At 36.4% G+C, this 17,103-nt stretch overlaps 2 protein-coding genes across 2 annotated transcripts in view; one reads left to right on the forward strand and one right to left on the reverse strand.

Annotated features, from left to right (window-relative positions):
• Shc4 (SHC adaptor protein 4) overlaps positions 1-17,103 on the reverse strand; it is a 140,887-nt gene that overhangs the window by 52,550 nt on the left and 71,234 nt on the right. The window contains exons 5-6 of the mRNA XM_046460733.2: positions 8,374-8,427; positions 3,496-3,547 (exon numbers count right to left, since the gene is read on the reverse strand). Coding sequence (XP_046316689.2) covers positions 3,496-3,547; positions 8,374-8,427 — 106 coding nt within the window. The remainder of the gene's footprint in view (positions 1-3,495; positions 3,548-8,373; positions 8,428-17,103) is intronic.
• Positions 11,812-13,520, forward strand: Eid1 (EP300 interacting inhibitor of differentiation 1). Its single transcript, XM_046461310.2, has one exon. The coding sequence runs from the start codon at positions 11,889-11,891 to the stop codon at positions 12,462-12,464; it is 576 nt and encodes a 191-aa protein (XP_046317266.1). The 5' UTR covers positions 11,812-11,888; the 3' UTR covers positions 12,465-13,520.

Raw genomic sequence — 17,103 nt, forward strand, 5'->3', positions numbered from 1 at the left:
CAATAACAAATGCTGGAGAGAATATGAACACTGTTGGTGAGATTGTAAATTACAGCAACCACTATAGAAATCAGTTTGGAGGTTCCTGGAAAGTCCAGGAAAGGAACCATCATATGACTCAATTATACCACTCCTTGGTATTTGTCCTAAAGAATTAAAGTTATCATACTATAGCAATACATGCATACCCATGTTTACATTGATATAATTCACAATAGCCAAACTATAGAACAGCCTAGATATCTGTCAACTGATGAATGGATAGGGAAAATATTTTATATATATGATGTTTTATTTAGTGACAGAGAAACATAAAATTATGTCTATTTGCAGAGAAATAGACAAACCTGAGAATATTATGTTAAGCAAGATAAACCAAACTCATAAACAAGGGCTGTATGCTTTCTTTATGTGGAAACTAAAGAGGAAAAAGGAAAATAAAAGGGCAGGAGTGGTGGGAGTCCTATGAAAAGTGAAGGGAGACCAGTAGAGTAGAGGAAGGTGACCTTGGGGAAGGAGGAGGGATGGAGAAGGGGAAATATTGGAGAAGTATATTGACCAAATTGTTATATTGTGTCCATTTATATATCCAATAATAAATCCTACCATTATATATAATTATAATGCACCAATAAAAAATTAAATTTTTAAAAAACTGTCCCTAGCTTCTCCAAGGCAGTTTAGAACTAATGAGATATCCCTGGAATTGGACTCACAAACTCCAGACTGGTTTTCTGCCCTCCAATATCATTTTACAGATAAAACTGCCAAAAAATTATATTATAACCTCAGTAGAATGACAGAAGCCATATAATTTGTATAAAATTCACAATCTTTGATGGCTTCTAGTGACCTGCAACTGATACCTAATAATTATTTGTGGCCTCAAAAGCTGTGTCACTATCTCTTTGCAGATACCATGAATCCAGGGGCTTAAATGAGGGGGAAAGATTTAACATTAGATTAGTGTGCAAGCAGAGGTAAATTAAGAACACAGTAGCTTCTCATGGGTCTTTTTTAACAAGATAAGTAAGAGAGGGGGTGAGGGGACAGGAAAACAAGAAACAAGTGATGGGGAGACATTAACTTTCAAATCTAAGAAAAATATCCTAATTTCTAAATAGAGGCCTGTTTTCCTAAAGAAGAAACAAAGATGAGATGAAGGAGGAAATAAAATTATGCTTTGTCCATAATGTTATCTCAGTTATTCATCTCAACAACACCAGGTGGTAGTCGCTATTATTCCCACTTTCACAATTAAAAAGTCGAGGTTTGAAGATGTGATGATCTGCCTAATGTTATATAATGAAATGGTGGAAAAATTATTATTCTAACCCAGTCTTGCTTATCCCAACATTGATCTTATTTCATATATATATATAGGCTAATGGCTGAAAGAAAAACTGAAAGCTCTGTTGAAGCTGTTTCTCAAAGCCCATCGATGACCTCACTCAAGAGTTCTCATGAATGCCTTCTCATAATCCACATGCCAGGATCCCTATAGATCCCTTTCATGCATCTCATCTCTGACATACTACTCAGGCTCTATGGGAGCCTTCTAAGTGAATGTGCTGCATGATTTTCTCTTCCTGTTTCACTTAAGCAAGAGAAGGGATCTGAAAGCACATGGATTCATTTTTCATGGCCATTATTCTCAGCAACCAACTATGACTCTTGATTGCCTCACCACTTAAGAGCAATAACATGTCCAGATAAATTCAGTGACTGGTGGCAAAGTTACTACACATCTATGTTTCCTGACATATTTTTTTTCCTTTCATCCTGTTCTTTTCATGTTAGGAAAAGAGAAAAAAAAGCTTCTTGTTCAGAGGTCTTTCCAAATATAAATATAACAAGCCATTATTCTCTAGGCAGGATTAAAAGAAGTTGCTCTTTGCTGGAATCCTTTGCCATGCTGTTACTACACCATATTGTTCCTGTCTCTTCTGCCCACCCTTTGACCATTAACCATTCTTCATTATTTACCTTAGTGTGGTTTGATTGTAATGGAATATTTTGTAGTGTTTTTCGTCTATTTCTTTCCTCTTCATTTTTTGCCATGTTCTTTTGGCAAGCATTTACTGAACATCTACTGTGTGTCAAGTTCTGTGCCAGCAGCTGATTCTCATCATTTCACTTCTGACAATCATAATTACTTCCAAATGGATCTCCCTGCTTCAAGTTTTTCCTTGAATTCACCTAATTCAGCCTGTTGCCAAACCATTCTTTATAAAGCTCTGCTTTAACAAACAGCACATCTACCCATTTCTTCACAGGATTAAGTCCCTATATATTAGCTCTTTTCTTTATGCCCTCTGGATACTTCTTAGACTTTGTTTTTTTTTTTCTTCTTTCACATACATTCTGTAGTTTAGTATATTCTACTCATTTGCCCCCTAGCATGCCATATGTATTTCCACCACTGTGACTTAGAGCTCTTTTAAAAAATTTCCAAATCCTATTCCATATTCACTTACTATGTGGTTTGGAGCAAACACCATTCCTGGGGTGGCAAAGGTTCCTTAACTAATAGGTTTTAGTTAAGGAGGAGAACTGACCTAATCTCATCTCTAAGAGGAGGCTAAATGTCCTAGAGTTAGGAATGAGAAACAATGCTAACCACATCTGTCCAGCAATGTCCAACTACATGAGGAACTTCAGGCCCTTAAACCACAGTATGGCTGGATAATGAGTTTCTTAAGCAACCTCGATAAAGTCCCAGAATGAGAGATCCAATCAACTCTTCCATTCGCTCAATCAACAAAACAGTTTTTGTGCATCACCTATATACTAGGCATTGTGATGAGTACTTGGGAACAAGAATGAGTAAGAGAAATAGATTTCTGCCCTCATAAGAATTTTAGCCTCATAGCATATAAACAAGTGCCATGAGTAAATAAGATAATAAAAATATGGGTATTAAGAAGAGAAATAAAGTGTTATAATGCACCAGAGTAAGATGTGCTACTGGAAGTAGGAGGTACTATCAGTCAAAGGTCTCTTTATGAAAAATAAAAGTGACATTCCAGACTCCTGAATAGCAAGTACACAGGCTCAACACACATGCACATATACACACATGCACTTACACACACACACACACACACACACACATCAACGCCAATGCAGGCTGATAACTTCAATGGCTTGGGTCTTATGTGTATTTTACTTGCCCACTGGGGACATGCATCCAGCTCATGCAATCATAACCAAAACAGCTTCCCTTTTGAGTATACACATAGTTTATGGTTTTAGTTATAGTTTAAATTTTTAGTTTGTGGATCTCTCAGTGACAAAGATTTAAATCCTACCTACATATTTTTTTCTACTTTGCTAGCAAAGTTATTTATTTCCAACTTAAATACATAATATTCCTAAAATACAATATAGCACTCTAGTGATACTCATAACTCTGCATATTAAAATAACTGCCTTTTACTTTTTAAAGATGGTATATAACAGCTCTCAACAAAATTTAGAAAATGCTTTCCTTACCTCGTTGATTAACTGGGTCTTTAGCTACATAGGCAACATAGTCTGTAGTATCCTATAAAAAAGGGGGGAAAAGATTACATTTTAATGGGAAACATTTTTTTAAGAAATAATTTTTTTATTTTAGAGAAAAATAGATATAATAGCCTATTATTGTATAGATTATAGATTGATTTTAGGCATGTACTGTATGTGGAAAGGAAAAGAATATTGGACAATATAAGCAATTTGACATATATATATACAACATGAAGAAAAATGGACAAAATATATTCAAAGAAAAAAAGCTATTAAATTGTATGTCCTCTTCTATATCATGTGAAGAACACCGTAACAGTTTTTCTACTTTATTTAAATGATATGCTGCATACATATATTTGAAGTGCCTGCACATCTAGATATAACTGCATCTGGACTCAACTTTTAGCTCATTGTTTATGGTTACATAAGGCCCATCATTAAACTTCAAAGTTCAACAGTGAAAAAAAAAAGGATTACATTTTAAGTTAATGAATTGTACCATCAAAAGATAAGAGTACATTTAGGACATGATACTGAAGCAAGGACTTAAATATGAATGTTTTTATTTCAAGAAAAAAAAAAGCATTGCAGGAGGGACTACAATATATACTACACAATTTAACAATTATGGAGCCCATATTCTCTGTCCCTTGGGGAAAGAACTTGAAGATTAAAAATTTAGAGGCAGATTATGTCATTAAGAATAAAAAAAGAATTCAGATAGGTGTTATGTTAGGACATATTCATTGAAAATATCTGGGTGCTATAACTCCTATGTTGAAAATTGAAATATTAGGGATTATTCAATCACAAAGGTGTCATAAATGAGGATGTAGCATTGTGATTTCTCTGTTGTCCAAATAGATATGATGTACATCAGAAAATAAACAGATTAAAAGACATGTTGAGTTTTGTGTCTGTTAGCTTGCATGTATGCAGCTAACACTTAAGGAATAATAAAACAAGAATACAATATATTTATTTGATCAATACATAGACAAAAATCTTTTTTAAAAAAAGAGAACGCATGAAAAACTTAAGTTCAAAAAGACATGTGCTACCAACTGTAAAAATAAACACACAGAAAAAGCTACTTCACAATTCCAGCTTTTACTGAAAACAGTAACCTGATGAATGGTAAGATTTTAATAATTAAAGATGCTTTTTGTTATCTCTATTCTTGGAAAAAAAATACGTACAATGCCCTTTGCAGATTAAAAGTATGACTCTCTAGAGGAAAGATGCAATCAACTGGCAGGAAATAAAAATCCATGTTTGTAATGCCCTCAAGGACAATCACTTAATAACTCACAGTGATTCATACAGGAAGTAGATAGCAGGGTCAGCATAACTCGTCTTGGGTTATTTTTAAAAATAATATACACCTAAATAAATTTCTCATGCAAAAAGAAAAAAAAGATTTGAAATATATTCTAAGTAAATGAGGTTGTATATATGAGCTTTGTTTTATATTAACTTAGAAGAATAAAAACTGCTGAAGACACTCTCATTAAGTTGAAGAAGTGGCACGATGCCAGCAATGTTGTCTGGTGCAATTGATGGGAAAGAGGTCATGGGACCTCTCCAGACCTCAGTTTTCCTCATCTTCAAAACAGTCCTCAACATTGTAATAACTTTAAAATCCTGTGAGCACAAACATCTAGGAGAATTTGAAGAATGTTCAAAAGAATAACACAAATAGCACAGAAAATATTTTAAAATGTATTTAATTTTTGACATACTCGCAATGAATTTTTTAAATGTAGAAAGCACATAAGGCTTAGAAGCATTTCCATTCAGAGCTGATAGAAGAAAAATAAACCTTTTTTTGGAGGACAGAAAATATAAGAGTGAACAAAGGCCACAGGCAAGGAAGAACACTCAGTATTTTTGAAACTTGGAGAAAATCTGGTAGAAAGAAAATGGCTATATTAGACCACAGGGTTATAAGCTGAGTTATAAGTATAACTCAGCTTCCTACCTCTTGGACCCAGTTAGCTCTGAGAATCCTAAAACAATTATGGACATGTGTCAGTAATAGTTACCTTTGTGACTATGTGCCAGGCACTGTGCTAGCATTTTACATATATTTCACTGAAGTTTTGCAACACTGTGAGGCAATAGGGATCATTCCCAATCATACGGCCAAGGACCCTGAACCTTAGGTTAAATAAATCAAGTAACCTGATTCCAACACCTAGCACTACACCACACTGTCTCTGAGACATAAGGGTAAAACTTCAGTGGGGGTTTGTTAGTGCTGATGCTTAGGATGGATCCATATTACTATTTAAATCTGAATCAATAAGCTTTCTCTACAGCCACAGAGAGGATAAGGATTCCACTCAATTCAACAGGTACACGTTTTTTCACAGTGTGCTAGAGATTTTTTGCTGTTTGTTTTTGGTACAGACAGTGCTTTGGTGAATTTAAAGAAGTAAAGAAGGGCTGGGGTTGTGGCTGAGTGGTAGAGCACTTGCCCAGCATATGTAAGGCACTGGGTTTAATTCTCAGCACCACATATAAATAAATAAATAAATTTAAGATCCATAAATAACTAACAAATATACTTAAAAAAAGAACTAAAGAACAAAGGCACATACAGAATAGATGAAAAGCCTTAAGATTCTGGAGAACAAGAACAGAAATCATGCAGGGCACACCTGAGTATAAATGAGGGTTTACACACTAATCCTAAAATGATAGCAACCCTTAAAACTTGAAAAGGGTATATTAGACCAAACACTAATAGTTATTTTTCACGTTACACTTACAGAACACAAGACACAAGAAAAGTATGAGTTCCTTCATGGATGACCAAGCTATAATAGGTTAAAGAAAGGAGCTCATGCTGGTGGTTTTCAGTTTGGATTCACTGAGCCATCTCTGTTGTACAACCCTTCATGTCATGTCTGAGGATAGATTAAAAGGCTGGGTAAATCAAAGTCCAGAGCTACTTCTGGGCTCACATAGCAGCTGTGAAGCACCAGCCATCTTGCATGCCCTCTGTTTGCTAATAATTAGCCACCCATGGCATCTGGCAGGGTGGTGGGGGGAGCTCTTAAAATTTGGTTCATTTATATTTGGTATCATCATGGAATTAATATAGTCATTTGAAAATAAATGCACCCAAAAGTAAGGAAGCAGTGAAGCCTAAAAGGAAAAATTGCATATCTAAAAAAATAATAAACAAATAAATAATAATCTTATAAAGGCTGTTTTTCTTTTATATGCTTCAAAGAAATTCGAAGGCAGATTGTCTTGGTTTATATGCTTAAATACTTTTGAGTCACTGGTAGCCAAAGCGAAGAAAAGTAATTCTGAATATTTTTTAATGGATTAATTTAAATGGCACTTAGCTATATACTTTACACAAAAGAATGTTACATAAACAACAAAGTGGAAGAACCTGCTCAAATACTTCAGTAACCAGTAAATCAATCAATGATCTACCTACAGTAACTTCCAAACTTTACATATCTATCACAGAGTTTAAACAAATTCAAAATATTGAAGTGATAACATCTGACATATTTAGGTATTGTTTTATTTTTTAACTACCCTTTCATAGCTATCTTGGGTTTCCAGGTTTTATGGCTCATCATATATGACTCTAAGTTTTATTCCTCAGTTAAAAGCGAGAAACTGAGCCAGGTGTGGTGGCACCTGTGTGTAATCCCAGCAGCTCAGGAGGCTGAGGCAGGAGGATAACCAGTTCAAAGCCAGCCTCAGCAACTTATCGAGGCCCAAAGCAACTTAGCAAGACTGTCTCAAAACAAATAAAAAGAGCTTGGGATATGGCTCAGTGGTTAAGTGCCCCTGGCTTCAATCTCTGGTTTAAATAAAAAGGGAGGGGTAAGAAACTGAATGGAATGGATAAATAAAAATCAACTGTTAAACTGCATTTAATTGGCTCATTTCTCAAAGATATAATATTTAATAATACTATATTCTTACCCACCCAGAATGTATTATCTCCTCTGCAAAGTATTTGTTGTCTATTTGTATTCTCCATTAGTTTTCTGGATGTTATCAATGTTCATTATTTAGGTAATACTTTGCGCTGTTTTAACCTTCCAAATGTTTTCAGTTTAAACATTTGTTTAAAGGTTTGTTCCTTGTTCAGTCACATACTCCATAACTTCAATGCCCCTATTCAAAGACTCTAGGTCCAGTAACAGTGCAGGAGGGAGTGAAGGAATGACACTCCAATCCACAAAGTAGGCTTGGAGAGAGAATTAAGCATAATTTGTAGGAAATGAGCCCCACATTTTGTGTGTGTGTGTGTGTGTGTGTGTGTTGCTAGGGATTGAACCCAGGGCCTTGTGCATGTGAGGCAAGCACTGTACCGACTGAGCTATATCCCCAGCCCTACATGGTTTCTTGATAGAACATAATTATAAGTTCTCTGACCAGCTAAGATTTTTCTCCATGGGTTTTTGCAAAACCATTCTAGATTAAGCCTTAGTTGATGGCCAGGATGGCAAACAGGCTTCACATATACCAAGTCCAGTTAATTAGTAGCCTGCCTAGAACTTTGTGTTGAGAAGAATTCTGAGAGCAGATTGGCAACACAAATAGACATACTTGCTTTTCATAGTCTTGGATGCTATCAACAAGAAGCTTACCAGATGACAACTTCATGGCTAATAATACAATGAAGTACTGTTAGCTCATCTACTAATCCAAATATTTTTATATTCTGTAACAGAAAATATTTTGCCCAAGCCAAATTTGTATTACTTGTTACATGTAGCTATTCAAAATATAAAAAGGTATTGGAAAAGACATATAGTGACTGATAGGCTTTACAAGAAAGTTCTTTTAACTTGTAAAAATAACTTATGAAGCCATACTTACAGGATCCCCTCCAGAAGCAAATGAAATTGATTGCATATGATGATTTGCAATAATCTGAAAAACATAAACAAACATATGCAATACTATAAATTATTATTCCTAGTTATGTATAGTCTAACAGTAATGGATATACATGTATCCATTCTGTTTTTTACCTTCTTAGCATTCCTTTGGAAAACACCCCACCATATTCCATAATAATCCATTTTTTATTGCTTTTTGATACTAGGAATTGAACTCAAGACCTTGCATATGTTAAACACATGTTCTGCCACTGAACCACACAACTCCTCTCCCAAATAATCTAATTCAAACCATTAGAGTCAGGTGGTTTTGACATGCCCATCTCACTGCCCCTCCCTACCTAGATGAACAAGATTCAGGTATATCCAATCAGACATAGCAAAACCAATCAATGTTTTCTGAAAGGAAATGAGATGGCTGATAAGAGAAAATGCATCTCTCTCTGCCATTAAGGACGGTGTAAGCCCAAAGTTTCTGGGGATCATCTTTTGCTACCACATGGGAAAAGCCTGCTGGAGTCCAAATTTTCCATCTGGAGAAAATCAGAGATAGAAAAAAGTCTGGTGGAAACATTTGTTCCATCACTTTAACCAATATATTTTCTCCCTTTCATTTATATTTTTGTTTCTATTTATTGTTTTTTGCATAGTTTGAATTTGGTTTCAGTCATTTACCATCAAGTGGATATGCACTAAGAACATTAAGATTGCCAGTAAGTCAAGTAAGACTCAACATGTAAATTGCATTAATTAGTCAAGAAGATTGTCTCTTTTACTTGAGATTCTGTTTGTTTGCTGGTTTGGCATTCTTAGTATAATAAATAACCAATTTGCAGAGATTATTTGTTACACAGGTTTAAAGTTTCATTAAAATACCAACTATAGACTAATGACTAATCCTGTTTTCAGAACTGAGTGACAGAATTAAAATTACATATATATAACCAATCTATTCTACTCCTACACATATATCCAACAGAACTGAGTAAATATGTGCAACAAAAGATAACCTCAAGAAAGATAATAAATTCCCTGTTTAAAATAGCTCTAAACTGGAAAAAATTCCAATGATGATCCCTATGATATTCAAACAACAGGCTACCACTTAGCAATGATGTGTCTGTTAAACAAAAGAAGCCAAACACAAAGAATATATACTGCATAATATAATTTATTTAAGTTCAAAACCAGGCAAAATTATCTTATTGTGTTTGCAGTCAGGACAGTGGCTATTTCTGAAGCACAGGAAGGGGGTAAAGTGATTTTACTGGGATGGTACAAATGATCTGGGTAGTGATTACACACATATGTTCATTTTGTGATGAATTACATACATTATTTATTTGCTTTTCTATATATTTCAGTAAAACAAAATCAATATACAAAGATCAATGTCAATATCATGTATCAACAACAGTTGATTAGACACTGTATCCAGGGGGCAAAATGGGAGGAACATTTTTAAAAGGTATACTTAAGTATAAAACTAATAAGAATCATGTAAATCTTTTTAGAAACTCTATTGAAGAGTATAAGATTTGAATAAATAGAAAGATACATATCATCTTATAGATGAAAAGATAACAAAGGTCAATTTTCTTCCCTTAAATTAAGCTATAAATTCCATCTAATTCTAATAAAAATGCTACCAATGTCATTAATAGAACTTCTCAAGCTGCTTCTAAATTAATATGGAAGAATAAATGTGGAAAAACAGCTAAAGCAATTTTAAAATAACAAGTACACAAAATTTCCCTCATCAGATAGCAGATATAGTATAAAAAGACATACTCGGGCTGCTTCTAATATTCAAAGGAAGAATAAATGTGCAAGAAGAGCTAATTTTTTAACGGCAATTTTTTAAAGAACAAAAACAAGATTTTCCTTATCAGAAAGCAAAACCGCATTACTGACATATATAAGTCAGGAAGAAAAAGAAAAAAACTTAAATTTGATTACATAAAGATTAAATTTAAAACTGTTTATACAAGACCCTTAAACAAGACCAACAAGAGTCACAGAATGTACTTATAAAATGAGAAAAGAGAGTATTCACATGCAGAATTTATAAGGAATTCTCATGATTTAGTAAGAAAATGAAAGAAACCCCAAATAAGATCAGTTAATTCACAGAAGGAATACAAATGTTCAATGAATCATACTGAAAGATAACCAACTTCTAAGATAAAATAATGTCATGAACAATAAGACGAGATACCACCATTAAGTTGATAATATCTTGAAGTCCAACAATATCAAGTGTGCAAAGGCTGTGGATAGTCTCAAACGAAGGTAGCTAAACTTAAATTTGTGGAGAAACTTCAGAGAGCAATTTGACATATTTAAAACGACATATACATACCCTACGATTCCACATTTCCACTTCTAGGTATTTATTCTAGAAAAACATTGGCACATGTAGATGTTCATTTATCCGTTGTTTATAACATCAAAAAAAAAACACACACACATAAATTATCCGTCCCTGATAAGGTCAACTACAGTATATTTACATAAATGAGAAAAAAAAACAAAAAGTTAAATCTTTATGACATTGTTGAGGCTTATTTTCCCTTTAAATGGAAGACGGGTTAAAATACATACAAAAAATAGCAAAACCTCCTTTTTTTTCTACAAGTTACATAGAGATTCATGTAAATACAAAATAAGTGTGTGTTGGCGGGGAGGGGGGTTCTTAAAAAATAAGCACCAAATTGATAATCGTGGAAAGTCAGCTCCTGGAAAAAGATATAGAACCAAGCATTTCTTCACAATTTTTAAAGAAAATAGCGTTATTTGCGAATTTAACTTTTTTAAATAACAAAAATTTAAAAAGCAGCCTGGGTCATTTGTTAATATGTTGCCCAGTGGTTGCGGATATTGTCTGGCCTGGAGACGTGGATTCACAAGTCATTTGAGCATGGATTAAAGGTAAACTAAAAGCTTGATGCGACTGCCAGGGGGAGGGAGAGCGGGGGAGGGAGAGGGGGGAGGAAGAGCGGGGGAGGGAGGGGGGAGGGAGAGGGGGGGGAGAGGGGGGGGGGAGGGGGGAGGAGAGGGGGAGGGAGGGGGAGGAGGGGGGGAGGGAGAGGGGAGAGGGGGGAGGGAGAGGGAGGAGAGGGGGGGAGGGAGAGGGGGGAGGAGAGGGGGGGAGGGAGAGGGGGGGAGAGGGGGGGGAGTCTGAAGTGCTGCTACGGAGGCCACGTATTTTACAGTTCACAGCATCATAAGCTGAAGTACTACGTGATGCTCTTGGATACAGTCTCAAGGCAGAGTTGAAACGGTCAAATCAAAACCCACCCAGCTAACATTCCCCGAGGAACGCGAGCGTCCCCCACCCCACTCGCGCGCCGATCGTGCTTCGGCGTTGGGGCAACGCGCGTGCGCAAGAGATTACGCAAGCGCGCAGCGTTTGCGCACGCGCACAATCGCTCGTCCGCGCATCTCTTATTTTGCCGAAAGCGCTTTGCAGGAGACTGAGCGGTTTCAACAATGTCGGAAATGGCAGAGCTGTCGGAGCTGTATGAAGAGTGCAATGACCTACAGATGGATGTGATGCCTGGCGAGGGTGACCTTCCGCAGATGGAGGTAGGCAGCGGGAACCGGGAGCCATCCCTGAGCCCCTCCCGCAATGGGGCCCCGCCACAGCTCGAGGAGGAAGGCCCAATGGAGGCGGAGGAGGCCCAGCCAATGGCGGCGCCAAAGGGGAAACGCGGCCTGGCTAACCGGCCCAACCCTGGGGAACAGCCGGGCCAGATCGCAGGCCCAGACTTCCAGAGCGAGGATGAGGGCGAGGAATTTGATGACTGGGAGGACGACTACGACTATCCCGAAGAGGAGCAGCTGAGTGGTGCTGGCTACAGAGTGTCAGCCGCCCTTGAAGAAGCCAACAAGATGTTTCTGAGAACATCCCGAGCACGGGAGGCAGCCCTGGATGGCGGGTTTCAGATGCATTATGAGAAGACCCCGTTTGATCAGTTAGCTTTTATCGAAGAGCTTTTTTCACTTATGGTGGTCAATCGTCTAACCGAAGAACTCGGTTGTGATGAGATTATTGATAGAGAGTAGTTTAATGCAGATAAGAGGAGGAAACTACTTGAGGAGAGACCCAACTTTCCGCTGTTCTTTGGGTTCATTCCAAAACGTTCTGTGGCAATGAAAAACTTGATTCGGGGAAAAAAAATTGGTTTTTGTTTTTCAGAATACAGGACAATAGGACAGTGATTGCACAGTTGTGAAAAGACAAAGAATCATGAAAGAAAAGGGGTCTTAAGACTGTTGAAATCTGTTTTCCAAGAATGGCCTGAAACACCTATGGCTTTGACTTTGTTATTGATCAAGATTATTTTCCTTCCACTGGGGAAGATATCTAGTCTGTAAAGAAGGTTTTACAAGAGTAAATCATGACCAAGACAAACTGCCAATACAGGAGCCCACTGATACGAATTCTAAGAGGGGAAAAACAAAAAAACATACAAGTTATTTGGACTGAAAAACCTGTTGAGAAACTCAAAATTCTACTTCGTGATCTAGCCAAGTCATGGTTATCAAAGGCTAAATTTGGAGTGTAAGATGAATTGAGTATTCATTTACGAAAGGATAAGTGAATTAAAATATATGTATCACATATACTATATCTTAAAATGTGTTTCCAAGAGCATCTGAAATTTTGTACGTGTATTTTGATCATTTATAAAACCGTGATCTATTAATTCAGGAAAATCTATTGACATGATTTTTAAAGTAAAAATGTCTTTTTACAAAGTTTCAAATTTTGACATTGAAATGTATGTGAAAGTACCAAAAAGACAAATTATTTCTAATACCCTTATATACTAGGGAAGTTTTGTTTTGCTTGCTGATTTTCGTTTAACTTGACAGGTGAAAGACTTTAGTTGAACTTGGTATTGTAACAACTGTTGGTGAAAATTGTCAAGTGAAAGGAAAGCCCTCTACTTTAAAAAGACTGTATGGACATTAATTATGCTGTCAACCTTTGAAGGTTTTAAACCTGCTCAGAAATTCACCTCAGTATCTGAAGTTTCCCTCTGTCTCCTCCTCTAATTAAACTTGTTATTCCTTATGCACCAGCATTGGAGATAATAAAATTTGTTGTTCTGTGTATTTTGTTTGGCTATTAGTATTGCATATGTACTTTGTACACTACTTTTTATTGTATGTATCACTACACCCACTTTGTGGTTTAAACAGCCAGTATTTTAAGAGGAAATTATCCATCTGCAAATTTACAAATTAATTTCTGGAAATAAAACAATTACTACCTATAAAATTTTGCCTACCTAAGGAAACCTGTCATCAATGAGCATGTTGCATGGTTATCAAAAGCCAGAAGTTCCATGCAAGTAAGTTGTCAGAAGGCTATGCCAAGCAATATGAGTATACCAGCAGGTCTTACCATGAACAATAAAAGGGTTCCACAGATGGCAGTTAAATACAGATTCAGTGTAATAGGACCACTCATATCCTTACTTTATAGCCATCCTGTCTTTTTTTTTTTTTTTTGCAGGAAACAACAGTTTATTTCCTTGTGATTTTAAAATTACATTAATATATTATTTTAAACATACTTAGGAAATGACAATAACATGAGTAAAGATTTATTGTGTTGAATGATATTCTTAGTGTTTTAACATATTTTCCATATGGAGATTCATATAATCTGTGCAGCATCACAATGAGGTAGATATTATCATTATTTGCACACTGTGTATAATGAAATAGAAGCAAAAAGGAATTCAGTTATTTACTCATATCCACACATAATAATTTAATGAATTATTAAAGTGTTAATGCTAGAAGTTTAGTGAAGGACCCTCATCTTCCTTCTGTTTCATTAGGTTTCCAGAGAACCCTGGGATAGCCATCCTGTCTTTTGGTGTTGGGGAGTCCAATAAAATAGAGGACTGACAAGATCAAACATTGGCTTGGTTGAAAGGGAAGGGAAAGATGGAGGAAAGACAGAAAAGAGGTAAATGTTGGTCCTTAATCTTACTGCCTCCCCAATACCTTGGGTCTTCCATTAATTTCTCATCTAACTTGTAGCTACAGTCAGATGAGTCTGGGACTTGGGGTGGAGGGATGCCAGTGTACAATAAACACAATAAGTAAGACAGGCGCAAAAAAGAATCTACAAACAAGTTGAAATTGTTTCTGGGACTGAGTACAGAGCAAGGGATGGGGTGCAGGGAACTACTCCCCGTTGCTTTTTTTTTTGGGGGGGGGGGCGGTTACTGGGGATTGAACTGGGGCATTAAACCGCTGAGCCACATCCCCAGCCCTATTTTGTATTTTATTTTTAGATAGGATCTCACTGAGTTGCTTGGCACCTCGCACCTGCTGAGCCTGGCTTTGAACTCATAATCTTCCTGTCTTAGCCCCCAGAGCTGCTGGGATTATGGACATGTGCCAGGACACCAGGCTTCCTGTTGCATTTGTAGGTTCATCTTGGGGAGAAAGACCTAGGCTCTGAAACTGATGGTTTGTTGCTCTTAAAAGAACCAAGAACAGTAGCACAGGCCTATAATCCCAGTGACTTCAGGAAACTGAGGACGAAGGATTCCAAATTAGAAACTAGCCTCAGCAACTAGTAAACTGTCCCAAAATGAAAAATACAACTGGGGATGTTGCTCTGGTAAGGTGCCCCTGGCTTCAATCCTCAGTAACACACAAGCTGAGACCACTGAAATAGTTGTTCATATTTACTGAAAATAAATAAATATATATATATTTAATGTTAAGGTCGCAAAATGGAACCAGACTGCCTGATTCAAATTTGGGCTCCACTAAATTACTTCAGTAACAGTAAATTCATCTCTCTGGTTGGGTCCTAAACTGAAAATAGTAATTGGATGTGCCTTACAAATTGTGAGGATTAAATGCATCTATATGTATGTATAAAATACACATACAAAAGATATATATTATATATGTATATATATTACACACACACACACATATATATATCTTCATATAGTGGAAAAAAGAAGGGAGTTTTGGGGTATTCTGATTTTGCAAGGGGGAGGGGATTTGGGGTGAGATTAGAGAATTTAATGGAGTTTAAACATACAGAGTGTGATTGGGATTGTCTATTTTCCAGATTGTGTGTATGTGTGTCCCTATATGTATTATGTTTCCTTACATCAGATGTCCCACATTGGCTCACCCAGGTCTATTTTGTTTGGCTCATGCTAATAATTTAATGAAAGACCAATATCTCAATTCAGAGATAGCAGCTAAAAACACAGGTTTTCAATTTTTATTTTCCCCAAAGTGGGATATATGCCAGCCCTTAAATAGTCCTCTGTTGCAAAACACATCTGATTCACCTTTAGGAAAGGTGTTCTGTTTGCCAGGTTCTCCAGTGTCATCTCCCCATTACAGTGGCAAGTAGCACTCACCATTTATCATTATGCTTGCACCCCTATTTTTTTCTTGTGCCCAGACAGTTTGCATTGCCTGGCTGCCCTCTAGATATTTGCAGTTGTTTTTTCTCGTAGAGACTAAATGATATATCTATTTCTCAATGACCTTTAAAAAAATCTGTTTATTACTCTTCTCAATTTAATAGCTATTAGAGTTAGTGACAGTTTTAGAAATGAATCAAGAATTGATGGGAGTGGGAACTACTGAGACTCACATTTTTGTTTAAGGTCCTAAAATATTATAGTCTCCTTTATTTATAGTTTCACTTTCCTCAGTTACGTTACTTGTGGTCAACTGCAGTCTGAAAATTTCTGGAAAATTCTAGAAATAAGTCTTTCAAAATTTTACTGCACACCATTCTGATTAGCATGATGAAATTTCATGCTATCCTGCTTGATCCCATACAGGACCTCAATCATCCTTTACCCAGCATATCCACATTGTATACATTACCTGCCCCACAGTAACTTAGCCCTTTCATTATCAGTGAATCCACTATCATGGTATCTTGGTGCAAATAATCCTTCTTTTACTTAATGCCACAAACAAAATAGTAGTAAGATAGGCAATTTGGATATGCCAAAGAGAATTCATATAGTGCTTCCTTTAAGTGAAAAGTTGAAAGTCTTTGACTTAATAAAGAAAGAAAAAATCCTATTCTGAGGTTGCTATGATCTACCTTAAGAACAAAACAGTATATATAGGGTTTGGTTTGCACTGGGGTTTCAGGCATGCACTGGGAGCTTGGAACTATCCCCCACAGATAATGCAGAACTACTGTATTAAAGTATGTCAAGAAAGACTGTTGCTTGTCAGATGTGGTTGGCTCATGCCTGTAATCCCAACGGCTCAGGAGGCTGAGGCAGGAGGATTGAGAGTTCAAAGCCAGCCTCAGCAACATAGTGAGGCACTTACCAACTCAGGAAGACCCTGTCTCTAAATTTTTTCAAAAAAGGGCTGGGGATGTGGCTCAGTGGTTGAGTACAAAGGTGCAATCCCCTGGTACCAAAAACAAAAACAAAAAATAAAGTCTGTTGCTTAAATTTTAAAACAAGGAATATATAAACTCATATAACTTGCCTTTCCAAAATGTATTTTCTCACCCCCAAATATGGTAGTTGTTTAAACATTACACGTTTAATACAATTTTATTTTCTGCTTCTGAAGCACTATGAAACATCTTCTAGGAGTAAATGTTTATATTCTTAATGATCTCAGTGACTGAAGATAAATGGAGCCACCTAAACAATAGGTGTTATCATCT

Source organism: Marmota monax, unplaced genomic scaffold (genome assembly GCF_021218885.2).
Source record: "Marmota monax isolate L192 unplaced genomic scaffold, Marmota_monax_Labrador192_F-V1.1 WCK01_AAM20220418_F8-fsc00001, whole genome shotgun sequence".
Taxonomy (NCBI): domain Eukaryota; kingdom Metazoa; phylum Chordata; class Mammalia; order Rodentia; family Sciuridae; genus Marmota; species Marmota monax.